The 19,217-nt window shown below is 43.5% G+C and overlaps 1 protein-coding gene across 1 annotated transcript in view; it reads left to right on the top strand.

The window, feature by feature from the left end:
• The window catches only part of CHM (CHM Rab escort protein), a 69,206-nt gene extending 62,654 nt beyond the window's left edge, over nt 1-6,552 (top strand). Inside the window, exons 14-15 of the mRNA XM_079961690.1 lie at nt 750-919; nt 3,910-6,552. Of these exons, the coding sequence (XP_079817816.1) occupies nt 750-919; nt 3,910-4,101 (362 nt within the window). The 3' untranslated portion in view covers nt 4,102-6,552. The remainder of the gene's footprint in view (nt 1-749; nt 920-3,909) is intronic.
• The last annotated feature ends 12,665 nt before the right edge of the window (nt 6,553-19,217 follow it).

The following is a 19,217-nucleotide window of genomic DNA, read 5'->3' as shown; positions in this document are numbered from 1 at the left end:
AGCCAGATCTTCTCAGTCCAACATACCACCCGCATTGCTACAGAATTATATACACACACATCTGTACAGGGACCCTGAAAAGCTTTGTGTGTGGAAGATACCACCTAAGTAAGATCCTGTGTATGAGGTCAGCCACTGCTTCCTGAGGCAGTAGAGGCTGGTATCCTCCATTGTTTTGAAGGCGTGCTTGTGGCTTGCTGTATATAACAGCCTGTGTCGCCTTGGTTCCATTTTGAGCCCTAAAACCCATACTGGAGTGCTTAAGCAGTGGGCTCGTCCTCCTTAGTTGATCTCAGTGCCCATGAACACTCTCTGCTCTGAGTGAAACCCCTTCTAGGAGATGCTCTAAATCTCCTTGAATATGGTTTTCTACCCAGTTTGAGGTTCAAAACTATCTCAAGGAACTCTATGATTCCCATGGGCCCCTGAATTAATCAGTCTGATGCGTTGTTCACTGTATGCAGCTGTAAGTTGTTCACTGTATGCAACTGTAAGTAACCACATTTTCACAAAGCCATATTTAATAACCAGAAGCAGGGGGGCTTTCAGATGCTTTCAGATATCCATTTCAGAGAGACTTATTTCACAATCAGGGTACCAGCAACAAAAGGGCCTCATCCATAATCCCTGAAGGTGGGAGAATCTAGAGCACAACCTCCAATAATTTGCCTTTCCAACATTTTGCTGTACTGTATAAGTCTTGCTGCATTTTAATTCCGGTGAGTAAAGTCTTCCCCTCATTGTTCCAGAAAGTGAAGGTGCAGGAGAAGGGCAAAAGCCTCAGATTCTCTGGTCGGTATATTTCAACATGAGAGACTCCTCTGGTGTAGACAGGACATCCTATGCCAATTTGCCTCCCAACATCTATGTTTGTTCTGGGCCAGACAACGCATTGGGAAATGACTGTGCTGTCAAACAGGTAAGGGAGGTGTCCCACGTTTTTCAGCTTTTGACTGAGGAACTTTCAGGGTGATGGTACACTGCAGGGTTGTAATACCTATTTTGTTTTGTGGGCCAGTTTGTGGGCAAGTGGGGTTTCTGCAACAAAATGTGCATGTGTTGGCTTAGGTAGACCACTTAGAGGTTATGGATGATTAAACCACATGTAAATCCTGTTAATTAAAATTAAAGTAAGTTAGATGTGACTCAGGGGGCTGAAAAAAGAACAAGCTAGCATCAAAGACAGGAGTCCTTTTTACTTTTAGAACTGCAACCAATGTCTGTTGCAAGTACCAGTGGAGCACAAGGCTTCTGCATGCAGTTGAGTGCTGGACTTGGCCTGGGAGCTGCAACCTGAGAGAGACAGAGGGATTGACTGAGACTCTAGACCCGTGGCTCCCAATGTGGGGCACACATTTGATTTTTAAGGGGAGGCAATTCGAGAATGAGTTATTAACAGTGAATGGCCTTTTAGGCTTCCTCCATGTGAATAGGAGTTCACTTTTTGAATAATAAGAATTATACACTGGGGGGGGGGGGGCGCATCGGGATTTTAGAGATGCTTAGGTAGGGCATGGCCAAAAAAAGGTTGAGAACCACTTCTCTAGGCCAATCTAGCGAAACTTACCGGAAGAATAAGAAATCAAGATAACAAACTTTTAATAAAAGAATGGAAATGGTTTATTGAATATTTACAGATACATTGCAAACAGATAAAAACATTAGCAGGATTATAGTAATAACCTGCAGTTTCATAAGAATATGTATTTAAAGTAGATAATTTAATGAGCAAATTAAATGAATTTGGATATGCAGAAGATATTAAAAAATAAATTTCAGAAAGAGGCGGAAGGAAGTCAAACTTTGAAATGTTAAATTGATTGTAAAACTAATGAAATGCATAAATTTGGAAAGCATAAAAACTTAAAAAACAAGAGACTCTAGATCAGTCTCAGCCCCTCCTTTGACCTACAGTGTGCACAGTGTATTGTATTGTATTGCAGCGCTGCCTTAAGCTACTGTCTCCCTCTCCCACTTGCTGCTCATATAACAGCGAACTACACTGCAAGGTTGTTGCATGCTACTCTCACAGCCCAACCTGCTAAATGGGGATAGGAGAAATAGGGAACACTTTAGGATTGTTATAAACCATTCAGGATTGTTATGAAGAAGTCTGACCTGCAGTATTCAATGTTAAATACACCATGGGGCTGTCTTAAGCCACTCTCTCTAGCTCTAGGCCCTTCCAGCCTGCCATATGGAAACATTAAACTGCATTTGCTTTGGAATTTCTATTAACAGGGCTGTTAGTTAAATGCTTCACACAGTAAGAGCTGAGTTACAGAGAGTGAGGAGTCTTCTCTATTGGGTTTGGAGGGGGCTATGTGTCTCTTGGATATATCAATTGATTGTCCATGGGCAGCTCTCACTTCCATACCCAGGGACATTTAATTATAGTTTCTTAATGTGAACTGGGAAATGACCTACCCCGACAATGGGGTGGTTTCATCGGCCCTTTTTATATGCACAAATATTTTCCCACACCCTCTTCTGCTGGCTCATATGGGTTTGAGGAATTGGGGATGGGAGGAGGAAGAAATGGAGCAAAGGTAGACAGCAGAAGAGAAGGATATATAGAATAGACAGCCTCCTCTCTCCTTGTCTGTGCTGTTTCCTTTCTTCCACCCTAGTTCCATTATGATGGAGACAGTTAGTGTGTTGTATGAAGACAGGTGGGTAGAGGTGATTTCTCCAAGCCTTCAAATTTCACCCCCCCAAAAAAATATTAAACAACCTTTCTTGGTCTTTTGGAAGCAGGGAGGAAGCTTGGGCATTTCCCCCCAAATTAATCTAAGAAGATTTTGCTAGAGTTCACCCAGTTCTAGAAATAAATAAATCTCCAACAGTATCTTTTTTATAAAAAAAAAGGAGGGAGGAAAAGATAATTTATTAATATTATCACAGAAGCCTTCTGCTTCCAATATAAGTCTTTGATCTTCATCTTTTATCCTCTTACCAGTCAAATTATTGCCTTGTAAAACAAAATTAAGGCTACTATTAGCCTTTGAATATACAGATCAGATGTGAGCATTCAGGCTGTGTCAGCTGTTCTGTTAAAAAGCCCATTGATAACGGCCATAGGGAGGGCAACTGCAGCTGCTTAAAATTTCTTGCATATATTCTCACTTGGCCTGAGTCATTTAAAAATTAATGGTTGCTATAGCCTTGTGAGCGTAAGAAGTTGTGCATGTTATCCTTGCATGCTCACTCGGACAGACATGGCTAAAAATGTTTCTATGTAGTCCTATCTGGATATCAGAATGTGAAAATATATGCTGCTCACTTAGCTCTCTTCCATTTGAAATTAGTGGGACTTAGAAGTGTTCAGCCATGACAGTATTGTGGCCACAATTTTTTATATTTTTTAATATATATATATATATATATATATATATATATATATATATATATATAAATCTTTAACTCGGTGGTAGGTGAAATGATGCCTTTGTTATCTTCCCCCTGGCACTTATGAAGCCTTTGAGTCCCAACTCTCTGCCCTTCTTGGTCTTGAGATGGTAAGGGTGGCAACCTTTTTCTACCTTGAAAAATACATACAGTGAAAGGAGGAAGTTGAAAGAGTGACACTCTTTCCCACTTCCTCTTTCAGCTCTGTGTGCTTTTCAAGGCTCAAATGAATTCTACATCTTTTCCAAGGGATCTGAGTAAAGTCCAAGCGTGTGCATGCACACATTTTCTCCTTTTTCTGTTTCTTAGGGGGACATGAGTAAGAATGAATAAAGGAAGTACTTGGGTATCTCTTAGGAGCAGTATTGTGAACAAGCACGTGGTGAGGCAGATGTGAAATATGGTTTTGTTGCTTGTGGACACATCACAATATGCATGTGGATTGGTTTGTAATCTCAACCAGTAAAGAGGTTAACTAAATGTTTGCTTCCTTCCAAATAGGCTGAGGCCATATTTCAAGAGATGTTTCCCAGTGAGGAATTCTGCCCACCACCCCCAAATCCAGAAGATATCATCTATGATGGAGACGGGACTCAGCCAGAAGATCCTGGGTTTGGTAATCCATCTGAGGCCAATCCAGAGACTTTGCCCGAGAAAAGCACTGAAGAGAGTGAAAGACCCTCTGAAGAGTGAATGGATGGCAAGGCCAAGACTGAACTCATTTCACCATGGTGTCTGGGGAAGCTTGACCCAGTCCAAAGTGCAACCAACCAACCAGTTTGTCATACACAAAATGTAACCCCAGCAATCCTAGCGGGACTTTACAGAGTTGCTTAATAGCTTGATTTGAGTTGGCACAGGAGAGTCTTGTCCAAAGCTATGTCCTGAAACATAACTCCATTCTTGACTCATTTTTCCTGGAAATACAGTTTATCAGTTTGTAAATAAGGCATTCCGTCATTCCACAGAATTGCAGTTTTGCCAAAGTCAGCAGCAGCACAACATATGGAACTCAGCTTGCTCTACAGGAAGTGTGGAGAAAAATTCCATTAACTGAAAACAGCTCTTGGGTTAGACTAGTAGGTGCTAGGCCAGGAGTAACCACTGTGGTTCCCTTCAGTTGTTGCAAGACTATAGTTCCCACCATCCCTGACCATTAGCCATGTTGGTTGGGGCTGATGGAGCTGGAGCCTGAAATCTAGAGGGAAACAAACTTGCTACTCCTGCACTAGACACTGAACATTCAGTTGTTAGTGATCTAGCAGAAGGTCACCAAAAGGAAAAGATCCAAGTGTTTTCTGTTTGTTTGTTTGTTTGTTTGTTTGTTTGTTTGTTTGTTTGTTTGACTGGCTGTGCAGAATATCACAGAAGTGGTTTTTAAGCTTTTCTGTTATATACTCAGTAGAAATGCAAAATAAATAAATCTTTCAATAGATTTCTTAGAAATGGTTGTTTGGTAGCACTTGGGTGCCTGCTCACTGAATCACTTTCAAGAACTGAGCTATATTTCTCACCATCTATTTGTTTTTGTTTTTTTCCAAAGACAGCACAAGTTTACTTGGTTGCTGCTCAAAAGTACTGAGCCAAAAATATTGGTTGAAAAGTACTTCTCTGAAGCAAGGCTTGTTTTTGCAAGTGCCCTCTGAGAGACCCCATAGCCACTAATATTCTTTCTTGGTTATCCTAGAGTGGGAATGGGAAACCTGTCACACACAGTATTGTTGGGCTCCCAACTCTCATGAGCCCAAGCCAGCATGGCCAATCAACTGGGGTGATGAAAGTGGTAGCCCCAACAGCATCTAGGAGCCACATGTTCCTCATCCTTGAGAGACAGTTGGAAACTGGCCTTTGTAAATATATAAGACAATTTGTCTAAGAATCCAATACAGGAGAAAAGGACAAGAGGTGATTCTGTGCTGTTGAATCTAAAAAGCCAACTAATAAGTCAGAATTAGTAACCATTTGCACAGCACTTACATTATGCAAAAATGTTTTACATTCTTGTTGGTTTTTCCAGTGGTGCTATCTTGCTATTCCCATTTTACAGGTAAGAGCCTGAGGCTAGAAACAAGTAACTTGTGTAAAGGTAAAGGGACCCCTGACCATTAGGTCCAGTCGTGACCGACTCTGGGGTTGCGGTGCTCATCTTGCTTTATTGGCCGAGGGAGCCGGCATACAGCTTCCGGGTCATGTGGCCAGCATGACTAAGCCGCTTCTGGCGAACCAGAGCAGCACACAGAAACGCCATTTACCTTCCTGCTGGAGCGGTTACCTATTTATCTACTTGCACTTTGACGTGCTTTCGAACTGCTAGGTTGGCAGGAGCAGGGACCGAGCAACGGGAGCTCACCCCGTCGCAGGGATTCGATCCACCAACCTTCTGATCCGCAAGTCCTAGGCTCTGTGGTTTAACACACAGCGCCACCCGCATCCCATATAACTTGTGTAAGGTCACCCAGAAAATCCAGGATGAAGCAACAGATATATTTACAGTTAATATTTGTAAGAAGAGACAGGCTGTGGTAGACAAACTCAGGTAGCAGAGCTTAAATTGTGTTGTGTAAAGCCCAGGTAGCATTTCAGCTACTGTGTAGCTCACTGCACTGATGTTTTAAAATTCAGCTCCTTAATAAAGGCCACAAATGCCCCTCATGATCAATATGCAGTTTGGGTGGGAGATGGCTAGGTCATTGGTCCGTGATACAGCCCTTCAGTGCTTGAGCCTATGTGATTGCTTTGTGCCACAAAAGTAAGTTTATTCCATAAACATAACAATTACGTTCAGCACAGTAAAGCAAGATGCAGCTATCAATGGCACACAGCCTTTCTGTACAAAAACGGTGGCTCAAATTCATTTCATTCACTAGGTAGTTCTTGTGGCGTTTGCAATTAAGCTGTTATTTATGCTGGGTAAGAGAGAGAGTCTGCCTATTTTTCCTTCGCCATTGCTGTTCCTATGCATAAATCAGAAAGCATGAATGTAGCCCAATTATATTTGAACGTTTACAAATCAATACGGGAGCCAAAATGAGGGCTTGCTCCCAAGAGCTTTCAAGAATGAAGTTCCTACAGAAGATTTCTTTTCTTTTTTTAATTTGGAAATGAACTTTAGTATAAGAAATTAAAGGTTTGCTTGCAAGCGTGTTTCCATGTTTCATTATGGTTGTGAATATTAATGCAAAATGGTGTGTCACTTTATTTTGTTATTGTTTTGTGTAGATGTTCTGTTCAAATTGTTTCATGGAACTCCTTGCCATCTACAAAAACAGCAGCTATCTTCTTGCTTTTTTTGGTGGGAGGGCAGATAATTTTGTTGAATTTTTCAGGGGGCAGAAGGTTGGTGCTTAACTAAATATGGCCATGGGGTTTTTCTTTTATACCTTTTCCTTTAAATAAAAAGAAAAGCCTCTCACACTCTGCCATCTCCACAGGCTCCCTCTCCATCTGCCCTTCCTGGATTGCCTATGGGAGAATGTTAGATCATTGTGTTCTTCTACTGAGACTTCAGGTATGGCCAAGGAAGCTGCACAGATGCAGAGTAGAGAGAGGCTTTAAAAAATGGGGGGTAGGAAGTAAAAGGAAGAATGGTCCCAGGTCACATCGTAATGGGTTGTATCCTGTGCTAGCCCTACAAAGAGCAGACCTGTTGAAATTAATTAACGTGACTACTGGTCTGAGTAGAACTTAGTTGGGTACAATCCAAAGTTATTAAGGTTGATCCCAACGCTTATAAACTTCACAAAGATTCTCCCACTCCTCCCCAGTTTTCAGGGACAATTTCTACATACACAGCTGACAAAAGCCACCACTGAAAAGATAGCGGCCTTCAATCTTGCTTATAGGCTGCCCTAAGGAATCCAGTTGGCCATTGTGAGAAGCAGGATGCTAGATATGTTTTAGGCTAGAGAAGAGAACATTCATAGGAGATTTGACATCTTTCTTCAAATAGCTGAAGATTTGTCATGCAGAAGATGGAGCAGGCTAGTTCTAATGGGTGAAATGGTGAGGAATCATATTAACTAACCATTAAGAGAAATTTTGTCAATGGTGAGAGCTATTCAACAGGGAAGATGGGAGTTGCATCCAGCTTTGTAGATGTAGAGGTCCAGAGAAGATCACTTCCTCAGTCCTGTCCAATGTGAATCTGACTACTCAGCCTGAATCTGATTACTCAGCCTGATCAGAAGAGAGGAATCGGTAGTCCTGATTTTGTTGGACGCCAACTAAGCCCCTGCCTCAGCCAACGTGATGGAAGCTGGACCATTGGTCTAATCTAACAGGTTTTCCCTTAACATGATCCAGGTGGGACACAAAGGGCCTGTTGGAACACAGGGAGATACCAGCAGGTTCAGATCCAGGTTCAGTCTTGCTTCTATTGCCACATCCTTGGATTCAAGCAGAAATCAAGCACAGTTCTCACTCTCTCGCTTCTGCCTGCTTCTAGCCCAGCTCACTTACATACCCAAGTCTGCCACAAGCTAACACTCCACCCCACAGTGCAGATCAGGGGTTAGAACAGCTATTCCTATTGCAATAGGGCATAGGATCAGAAACAAAGGGCTAATGGAAGCCTTGGAGCCAGGGCTCATCAGCGTGGCATCCATCTGCACTCACAGAGGCCTTTCCCAGCACTTACATGGTCCCCTTCCTCGCACCTAGCTGAAATTAGGCTTGAAAGAAGCATTCTACTGTAGCTGATAGAATGGGCTGCAGTGTTGTAATTGGTGGTGGTGAGGCACAACAATTTATCTGGTTGCAAATGGGCCCCCATAGTGCTTTTCTTCCAGAAAAGAAAAGGTGCCAGTACTGTGTACCCTTGAGTACCCCTGGGGGTGGGGGAAGCACTGGGTCCCCAGGCCCCAAAAGGTTGACATGGAAGCAAGTCTCTCACACAAATTTCCCACTTGGGAGTCCAGAATCAGGTAAAAGGCATTGCCTGCTCCAACTTTTGATGGTGTGTCAAAACAAATTAGACAGAAGGCAAGCCTCAGAACCCTCCTTCCTCTTTCCTCTCTATGTTGAAGGGGGTCCCTGCCCCTGCCTCTTCAGAGGAAGGTCCGTAGCTCAGTAGCAGAGCATCTGCTTTCCATGCAGAAGTTCTCAGGTTCAGTCTCCAGCATCTCCTGCTACTGCTGGAAATTTCCCCCAGAGACCCTGACAACGTAGTCAGCACTGAGGCAGATAGACTGATGGTCTGACTCAGGCATAATGCAGTTTTGGTCTTCCCCATTCCCAAGTTGCTCATCTATCCCTGACTCTGATTTGCTTCAAGAATGTCATGGCTCTCTAACCAGAAATGAGATGCATAGTAAAAAAGAAGAATGCATGCAGGGGAAAAAATGTTTTGCTTGTTCTAGTGGCTGTGATGTCTTTTTTTTTTTTAACCGTTTAAATGCTCAGCTTTTGCCTTTCAGAGCAAATTAAAGATTGCAGATGTTCTCAGGCTTTGATTTTACACTACACTGGATGTGTACAAACTATTTTCATGACTTGTTCACATGGCAGATGTGCATTTTGAATGAGTTTGCTGGGGTAGTTGAGTACCCAATGGTTTGCTATGCAAGTATCGGCTGCGCTTTCATTTCCCCAGGAATAATGTGTTGAAACACTCGCTCTGAATTTCATAAATTAAGCATTGCAAAAGAAGACTTAGATTTGCCCAGGGTGGGTGGAATAAAATAAGGCTGCAATCCTACATTCACTTACTTAAGAGTAAGTTCCACTGCACTCAATGGGACTTCTGAGTAGATAGCATAGGATTGCACTATTAGGTTTGTTAGTTTCAGAGTATATTCAAAAGATAATACAGATTTTTTTAAAAAAAGTGATTTATCTGTAGGATTATTAATCAAGTTTGAGAAAGATAAGGTTAATTGAATTTTTAAACGAGTGGCTGTGTTATCCTTCAAGCACCTTGGAGCTCATCCAATATTCACGCCTTTTTATCCCATTTGGAAGTGATAGGTTAGGTTTGAATTCTTCCTTTAAAAAAATAAGTAACACATATAAAATAAAACTTGTGATTATTGGACTATTGATCATTGCACTATTGGTCTAGTGGGTTAGAATCACAGCTGGAGATGGGACACACCAACTCTACTTCCCCAATGGTTCGTTTTGTTTTTAAGCAGAAGAAGGCAGGGCAGAGCTGGACTTACTATAGCTGGAACTAAGTTAAAGAAATCCAGACGTCTGTTCAGATTATTCCAAATTATTCCAAATTGGTCTTTCCAAATTATTAAGATGTGCGCACACCATATATTTAAAGCACACCCCCCCCCGAAGAAGAAGAAGAAGAACTGCAGTTTACTTATAACAAAGCTACAATTCCCAGAATCCTTAGAAATTTACCATCCCTTGGATTTGGTAGGGATGCTTTAAATGTATGGTGTGGACAGCCTTAGCTGAAATGGCCTGTTAAAAAACGTTAAACAAAGCAATGAAATTGGTTTCAAATTTTTTTGGGGGGGTCTCCTGTCTGATTTAATCAGGAACACTTTTTTAAATAGTTAAAAACAATGGATTAATCAAACTAAACAGGTGGCATTCAACTAACTTTATTTTTTAAAAAATAATATTTATTAAAGTTTCAACAATTACAGAAAGAAAAAATAAACATACCACATTAAACAAAAACAAAACAACACACCACAATATAAAAAGAGGGGAAAAACAAGAGAGAAATAAAACCCATTAAACAAAAACAAAAACGCCAAAAAAGAAAATGCATCAGATCTCCTCATTACCATTCTTTCATTAGCTTATTTCCTTGACCTCCTCACACCTCCCTTTTTTGTATTCTAGGTCTATTATCTATTTCAGCAAATCCTTTCCCTCTTTTAAAATTTTTGTCCTGTAAATTGTCTTAATATAATGTAGCTTTACTGTAATGGTTCTAGGGGGTTGCTCGTGCGTAAGTCGTCGCCACACCTGGGTGAACCCTTTCTGTCCGTGGCTGTCTCAATCGCTGGCAGCATCCGTCAGTGGGCGTTTCGTGAACTTCTTCCAGCAAAGAAGTTCTTTGACGCCCAGTCTCCTCCTACTCTCCCTGCGCGGAAGTCTTCTGCGCAGGGAGGGTGTGGGCAGCGGAGGACCCGTGCTCTCCCCGCTGGTCTCCGGCGAGGAGTCCTGGAGCCTATTCTCCGATTCCCCCATCTGCCCCCCTCCTCCACTGGTGCTACGCTGATTTCCTTCCCCAGCGGATGGGCTGCCTCTCTCCCTACTGGGACCCTCTCCGGCATCCCTCTGGAGCCTTCCCTCCGCCTCTGGCTCTGATGGCAGTTCCCTGACATTTACTTTTCCTCCTTTCACCAATTAACAGTCAGTTATTCCCAAATCCTTTATATCCTTCCTGCTAAAATCATATAATATTGTTCCAACATCCTTCTAACAGATATTAATTTTACAGTGTTTCTGTAAATAGTCTTTAAATTTCCTCCAATCTTCCTCCACTGACTCTTCTCCCTGGTCTCGGATTCTGCCAGTCATTTCCGCCAGTTGTATATAGTCCATCACCTTCATCTGCCATTCTTCCCGGGTGGGTAAATCTTGTGTCTTCCAATACTTTGCAATAAGTATTCTTGCTGCTGTTGTAGCAGGCATTCAACTAACTTTACACTCAGAATAGATCCATTGAAATTAACTTAATCATGTTCATTAATTTCAGTGGGTCTATGTTTAAAACTCAGTTGAATATCAACCAGTGTTTCAGCTCTAGGGCTTGTGCAATCAACTACAAACCCTATTCAGACATGCAGGCTTAAACTGTGGAGAGGATGGCGGGGCCACACACAATCCCTAACCTCAGCATCCCCACCCATACCGAGTCCATTTCAGACCTTTCAATGTGAAGGTGATTCCTTTCCCATCTTTGGGAATCCAGCACCATAGAGTTTTGCTAACACATTTAAGAAGCTCTCTCACTCTATCAGGCTAAAGAAGGTCTGAAAAACATGCACACATCCTGTCCTCAGCTTATGCTCATATGCGTTCACCTGAATAGCGCTACATGAACAGTGTGCATCCTTCTTGAGAGTTACTCCCAAGAAGGTGTGTAAAGCAGACATGGGGGTCCTCAGGCCAGCGGCCTGAATGGAGCCCTTCAGTTCTGCCTGGCCCCCATAAATCTCTCTGGGTCACTGACTTTCCATTGCATCCTGGGTGTTTTCACTTAGCTGGAATGAGTCCTGTGGGAGCCATGAAGCCATGGCAGAGGCTTGTAGTGCCGCGTGGTGCCTCGCTGACCTCGGTGACGCGGCATGTCCGTGCTTTGCAGTGTATTAAGTGTACTGACCTTATATGGAGTTATGTTCCCGCTGTGCAGTAATACCATATATGGTGATGAGTGTTGTATAGCCATGATCGGGTGATGTGACGTGGGACATTAGCAGATGGCCATGTAGGCTGTTAGAAAAAGGGGAAGATCAAAAATATACGGGAGAGGAGAAACGTTCAAGTGAGCTGCCCTCCACCCTGAAGATACTCGCTGTCTCTGTGTTTTTTCTATGCTGCTCACCACCTGTTGACAGCTGGTTTCCGTTAGAGTCCTCAAAATCTGAGAATACCTCTTGTTTGAATGGATGGAGGACAGAGAGGGTGTGTGTGAATGAGTGTAGAATCCAGTACACAGGCTGGCATATGGCTTCCTAGAGGTGAACGAAAAGGAAACGTGGTCTTTAGGCTGCAAAAGGTTCCCATGTCTGCCCTCTGGGAGGGTATTGCACTCTAAAAGTGAATCCTATATTACAGGCTGGTTTTCAGGGCTGCAATCAGATGCAGACCAGCGAGAAAGAAGCATGACTCCATTGTCAGTGAAGTTAGCTCTTTAGTCAAGGAAAGAGCATACAACTTAGCAACACTTCCCCGTAGGTCTTGCTCCTATGGAGCAGTTGCCAGGACTGAAGGTCCCTGCCTTCCACCCTTTTTAAGTCTCCTCCTCTCCCAGATGTTTCCCAAGCAGTCTCAGACTGTGGCTGTGCACCTCTGGCCTCTGTTCTGCTCTTCTCATTACTCTGCAAGTTCTAGGAGACCAAGGGGGACTCCCAGGATTCTTCTGCAGTCTCTTGACCCACCCACCTCTGCTTTATCCTCAGAGTCTGAACTGTTCCATCGCAGGTTCTTCCCTTCTCACTAAACCCTGTAGCCCCTTACAGCACCAAGTCCCTTCTCCCAATCTTCTGCCTCTGACCTCTCCTCAGTTTCCCACCACCAACTCCCTGGCTCTGAGCCTTCCTCCTCTGGGGTTTCCCTTGCAGGTTCACCACCTGGTGCCTCCCAGTACTCCTTGTCATCCAGCCAGTCCCAGACACTGGTGAATTCGAGGTTTGTAATTGTTTTACTACTGTTGTATCAGTCAAGTTTTGTCAGTTTAAATCCAGATTTGGATGCTGTTATCATTCTTCTGCTGCCTGTAATTGATCCTCTATCTCTTGGAAGCCTTCTTAGCCGGCAAATGGCTACATTTGCTCTTGTCTCTCTCTTCCCCCCACCCCACCAGCCTCCTCAAATGATTTTGCTTTGGGCCATTTGACAGGTAATCATTAGAACTTGAATGCCTGAAGACTAACTGGACCTTTTCCTCCTATTATTGCAAGGGGGGATTTATGTAGGTAACTCCCATTAATGCTAATGGGACTTGCATGTGTAAATTCTCCTTGTGTCAATGACAGACTTGACCCCTGAAAGAAATCCACGTGGCTGTGGGTGGGTTGATTCGGAAACTGTCTGGGAATCACAATGAAATTTTCTTTCCCTGAAGATGACCAATGCTGGCTTTTCTCTTATTATCAGGTTCTTAGTTCACAAAGGAGAACAAATAATCGCTGAAGAAGTAGAAAAATGTATCTCCTTATCTTTCTGTGGGAGGAAAAAATTGGGGGGAGCATGACCCCTCCCCATGTCAAATACAGAAGTGGCTGGAGAGGAATTGGTGCCTCACCACTGGACAGGGGGCAGAGAGAGCTCTGCAAGGACTTACGGTATCCTTATTTACCCTGCAAGGGCTGCCTATCAAACTAAGCTTATGCTTTGTGTCTAGAAAGCCCCAGGTTTGATCCCTGACATCTCCAGGTAAGGCTGGGAATGTCAAAAGAAAATAGGAAGCGTTCTGTTGGATCAGGCCAAAATATTCTCACAGTGGGATCTGCTGTTTTATACATATATGAGAATGGGAATTTTAGGTTCCTGCTTTATTTTTGTTTTTATACTTGCTTTAAAGCCACATCCACACTATACCTTTATTATTCCACTTAGAAAAGTCACAGCTTCCCCCAAAGAATCCTGGGGACTGTAGTTTGCTAAGGGTGCTGAGAGTTGTTAAGAGGCCCCTATTCCCACCACAGACCTACAATTCCCAGAGTTCCTTTGGAAGAGGCCTAGACTGTTAGATTACTCTGGGAATCATATTGTTGCCGGTGTTGATATCTTATGCTCATTTCGACTTGCAAGAGCACCTCATTTCACTACAACCATTTCCCAGACACATTCTAGGCTGTCCCTCAAAAACTATTGTCAGCCTCTGGAATGATGGGAGTCTGGAGTCAGATCTATCAATAAAGCACTAGGTGGGAGCACAGCTTGTTAGCAATTCCACCATTATCTTTATTTACAGGCTGGCAGTTGCTGCTTATCAGAATGTGGATGGGAAGCCGTGCAGGAATGTTGTAAATCTTCATAGCACTTGAGATTTAGAAAGTTGACAGTGACTCATCAAGGAGAAGCTGCTGCTGTTGGCTGCATGGGAGGTCTGATCAAAGGAGACTTTAATAGAAAATGCTTCTCTTGTCATAACTCTCACAGACAATAAATTCCATGCCAGTTGCATACATTGGCAAGACAAAGATGGGATGTATGCACAATGCATTACCAAACCCAGCTGTGCGTACTCGAGCAAACTCCGAAAAGTTGTGCCTGAAAGTACTTAGAGAAGGGATGTTCCCCCAAACTCTGCCTGATCTCTCTGATCATGGTGGCTGGTTTTCTGAATGCTCCAACAGACAAGATGTGTCTCTTCTGCATTTCCAACATGCAGTGTGCAAACATGGAGTTGGGGATATGGGATGAATTTAAGCCTCTTAGGAAACTTAGCTGTCATTCATAGAGAAAGAGATATCAGATTATATTCCTAAGGATATAGAGGTAGGTCAGAAAGGACCTTTTTAGCACATTTACAAGCTGGAGAAACTGTTGAGGACTTTCCATGCACTCTAGAACCACCCAGCACAAATGATTACCGTATTTTTCGCCCCATAGGGCGCACCGGCTCATAGGGCGCACCTAGGTTTTTTTGGGGGGGAGAAATAAAGGGGAATAAAATATCCCCCCCCCCAGGTGCAGGGCTGGGGCGGGGGAAGCCCGAGCTTCCCCCGACTCCAGCCACCAGAACAGCTGCTATACGCAAGCCTAGGGAGCCCGGAGCGAAGTCGCACCGGGCTCCCAAGGGTTGCGGAGAGCTGCCCGAAGCCCGGGGCGTGCTCTGCTGCGCTCCCCAGGTTTCGGGCTGCAGGCTGCTGTCCGCAAGCCTTGGGAGCCCAGCGGGAACTACCGCGGGCTCCCAAGGCTTGCGGATAGCTTCCTGAAGCCTGGAGAGTGAGAGGGGTCGGTGCGCACCAACCCCTCTCGCTCTCCAGGCTTCAGCGAAAGCCTGCATTCGCCCCATAGGATGCACACACATTTCCCCTTCATTTTTGGAGGGGGAAAAGTGCGTCTTTTATGGGGCGAAAAATACGGTATATTGACTGCAAGCCTAATTTTTAGCATGGGAAAGAGGGGAGACATTGTTGACACCAGGGAAGACTTCCATAGGCACATGGGCAACCATGGGCACTATGTTAGTGTGTCCCTCGGTGTAGTGAAATTTCAGAGGTTGGTAGAGATTAGCCAGCAGGGTTGAGCCTATGGAAAGCCCATTGCTATTCTCAATAAGATGGCATGTGCCACTCCCTTAATTTTGAAGAAGTGTTAATTTTGGCCAAGAGTCTTGGAATAATAATAATAATAATAATAATAATAATAATAATTTATTACTTGTACCCCGCCCCAGGGTTGCTCCAGCACCTTTGGGCAGCTTCCAACAGAACACACAATATAAAGGTAAAGGTAAAGGTACCCCTGCCCGTACGGGCCAGTCTTGACTCACTCAGTCTTGACCCATCTCACTTAAGAGGCCGGGGGCCAGCGCTGTCCGGAGACACTTCCGGGTCACGTGGCCAGCGTGACAAAGCTGCATCTGGCGAGCCAGAGCCGCACACGGAAACGCCGTTTACCTTCCCGCTGGTAAGCGGTCCCTATTTATCTACTTGCACCCGGAGGTGCTTTCGAACTGCTAGGTTGGCAGGCGCTGGGACCGAGCAGCGGGAGCGCACCCCGCCGCAGGGATTCGAACCGCCGACCTTTCGATCGGCAAGCCCTAGGCGCTGAGGCTTTAACCCACAGCGCCACCTGCGTCCCCCAACACACAATATATCAAACGTTAAAAGCTTCCTGATACAGGGCTGCCTTCAGTTGTTTACAGAAGGTCGTATAATTGTTTATCTACTTGACATCTAATGGGAGGGCATTCCACAGGGCAGGTACAACACGAAGGCCCTCTACCTGGTTCCCTGTAAGTTCACTTCTCTCAATGACCCTTGCATCTGAACCTCAGCGTCCAGACTGAACAATGGAGGAAGAGGTCTCCTTCAGGTATTTATTTAAATTGTAGTAATTATTTCTAAATTTGTATCCATACACATTATTTAGCACATGCAAATTATATGCAAATTTGTGCCCTTTTGTGTCTTCTTTCTGCCCCATGATGCATTGCATAAGTGGCCACTCTAACACACAGCTTTTATTGACAGTGTAATGCTTGAAGACAGGGATAGAGAGCCCCTAGCAAGACTTGTTCCGATCTTGCAAACTCCATTATAATGGTTGCGGGAGTTAATACCTCTTTAACGGGGCATTATTTCACAAGCAAAATGCTAAAGTCAAGTCCTGATCTAGATCCACCTAAGATATGAGATGTACATTCAATACTCATTACTCTGTTGGTTCAGCCTGGACAGCTAATAAAATCCGGACTCCAGAGGTTTCCTTAGCATTGCAATGGACACCTCTTGACCCGCCTTAAGAGGAAATGGCCACTCTGTGTAAAAGACACAGGATGCTTATGGTTTATGCCTTCCCAAACAACAGCTCTTCTGTCCAGCTACAGCATGTGGCATAGCTTAATTACCTTCTGACATAGCAATGGCATTCATCCTTCATCCTTATCTTCCTCTTGCTTACATTCTGCTTTGTCCTTTTCTCATGGTTCTCTTGCAAACAAACCTTCACATTCCAACCTTCTCTTGCTCAACCCTTCTTACGCACATTTCAGTTTTCATTCCATATTTTCAATTATTTATCTGACAATGCAACCTTCTGCTCAGAGAAGTATCTGGCCCCCCCAAAAGCAATGTAGGTAATGCACTCATTCCTTTAAAGTGTGGTATTACTGAAATGTTCTCTGGCCTGGGAATGATAGGGAAGATATCTTTATTAACTTCTTTCTTTGGCTATTCCTTTGAGATGGTGGTACATAGATTAAGTCAGTCCCCACCATCCTGATGCTCTCCAGATGTTTTGAGCTGCAACTCCCAGTGTACTGGTTGGGGTTGATAGGAGTTGTGGTCCAAAACCTCTGGAGAGCTCTGGGTTGGCAAAGACTATATTAAGGAATGGGCTCAGGGGGGAAAACCAAGTCAATGATAATAAGAAATTGGTCATTAATGTATTTTGTGGGGAAATCTTTAGAAAGGTTCCACTATGGATTAAACACTCAGTGTTACTGAGACAATTAAAATAAAAATAAAAATGAATTCTTCTTTGCTGATGTGGGGTATTTTGGGGGAATCTTATTCCTTAAGTGAGCACATTAATTTTGCAACCTTCTGCTCTTCCAACTGGGAGTGCTATGATTTAACAAATTCAAATGACTGAAAAATAATAAATTATACAGAAAATGTGTACTGAGTCCTCTACTCTACAAATAAACTAGTATTTTATGCATAGATAGATAGGTATATAGAGAAAGATATCAATATATCAGAAAATGGATTTTAAACCCAGAAATCCTATACTCACCCTCTGCCAGATCTGGATATATGTTTGTGATTGACCACTAAATCCAAATTTTATGCCCACTCATCCTGGGTATGGGGAAAGATAAATATGACTGGTACCCCACAGAATCCCTGGAAACACCACTATTATTATTTTAATGTTGTATTTTATTTTTGTTTTTAAGTTGTAATCATTCTTCTTGTTTTTATTATTGTTTGTAAGCCGCTCTGAGCCCGGCCTTGGCTGGGGAGGGCGGGGTGTAAATAAAAAAATATTATAAAATATTATAGAGACTACAACTGCAATAATGATGCAACTTGTGCATTATTTCCTTATTTCTGTTCTTGCATGTTGTTTGTATTGGAGATGCCAGAAGAGGTCTCTCAAAACAGGCTCAGATTCAGATCTGAGCCAGAGAAGAACTCCTAGCTTCCCTGGCATTTCACATCATTTCTATTGAAATGATGTTGCTTCCTTATATTCAATGCATGTACATGTATGAATAATATATTGGCAGTTGTGAAAACCAGGGGTGTGAGGAGGAACTCATCTCAATGGGTCCTGTGCCTGGGTTGGGCTTCCTATTTCCCACCCTCAGCTTTTGCCCCTGCAACAGGACATCTGGACAATACTTTGGGGCAGACATCAAGGGCCCCGTTCCGCAGAAGGAACCATTGGCCTTCAAACAAAGGAGGGCCAGCTTATATTATTGTTGTGAGGTCGTTCGCTATCCTATATCTGATGAGCAGTGCACAAAGGGGTTCCAGGCGCTCACTCAGAATCATATTCCCATTCAGAAGCAATGCTTCCCCCCAGGGGGTACCCAAGGGTATGCAGTACTGGTCCCTCTTCTTTTGTTGTTAAAAAGTATGGCACTTACTGTAACAACTTCATGGTGAGTACCTATTTTTCGGGGGGGGGGAGGACTGTTGAGAAGCAAGACACAGTAGAGGCTGTGGTGTCTTTATGAAATATGGCTTAATTACACATATCTATATCTGAGTTTAAATGATGGGGCTGCAGATCTTCCAGGATTACCATCTCAAGAGCAGCTTGCTTTTCACATCAGCCCAGCTCTGCAGACAGAGCACCATCCCCTTGTTCCTGCTTCCCAGCCAGCTCTAATGACTTCTGCCCTTCTGCCCCCATATGGTGTTCTCCCTTTCTCCTCCTTTCCAAAACACCTAGTCAAACACAACACATCCTCCTCTCTAAACCTTGAGTAAAAAGGGGGCAATTTTTAATGTATAGCATCAGACCCCTCCCTGTCACCTTGGCAAGACCTTACAGCACAGACCCAAACACCTTCTTTGACGTGTAACTCTGTGTGACCATTGTTTCGTTGTTGTTGTCATCATCATCATCATCCAATTCATTTACCACCCTTCACCTGCAGATCTAAGGGTGGTTCACAATATAAACATACAATATAAAAGCACAAAATGTAATGGCTTACATTCAACCAAACCAGCCAAGCTAGTTTTCAACGGCTAGATCCAGGAATTTCCGTGTTTGGCACAGTTCAGGGGAACTGCTGCAGCCTGTATCTTCCCTTCAATTTCGCAAATATTACCCAAATGCTACCATTTATTCATTCCTAATATTAACCAGCAGACTCTGGCGCCCCAGCTATAACATTATTCTGATCTAAGTGAAGTAATACACATTACCACCCCAACAAAGGACCCTGCAATCCGTTTAGTCCAGAGCCTAAAGTTGCCTAA

The sequence above is a fragment of the Podarcis cretensis genome (genome assembly GCF_951804945.1).
Source record: "Podarcis cretensis genome assembly, chromosome: Z".
Lineage (NCBI taxonomy): Eukaryota > Metazoa > Chordata > Lepidosauria > Squamata > Lacertidae > Podarcis > Podarcis cretensis.
This window is presented reverse-complemented; position numbering and strand designations above follow the sequence as displayed.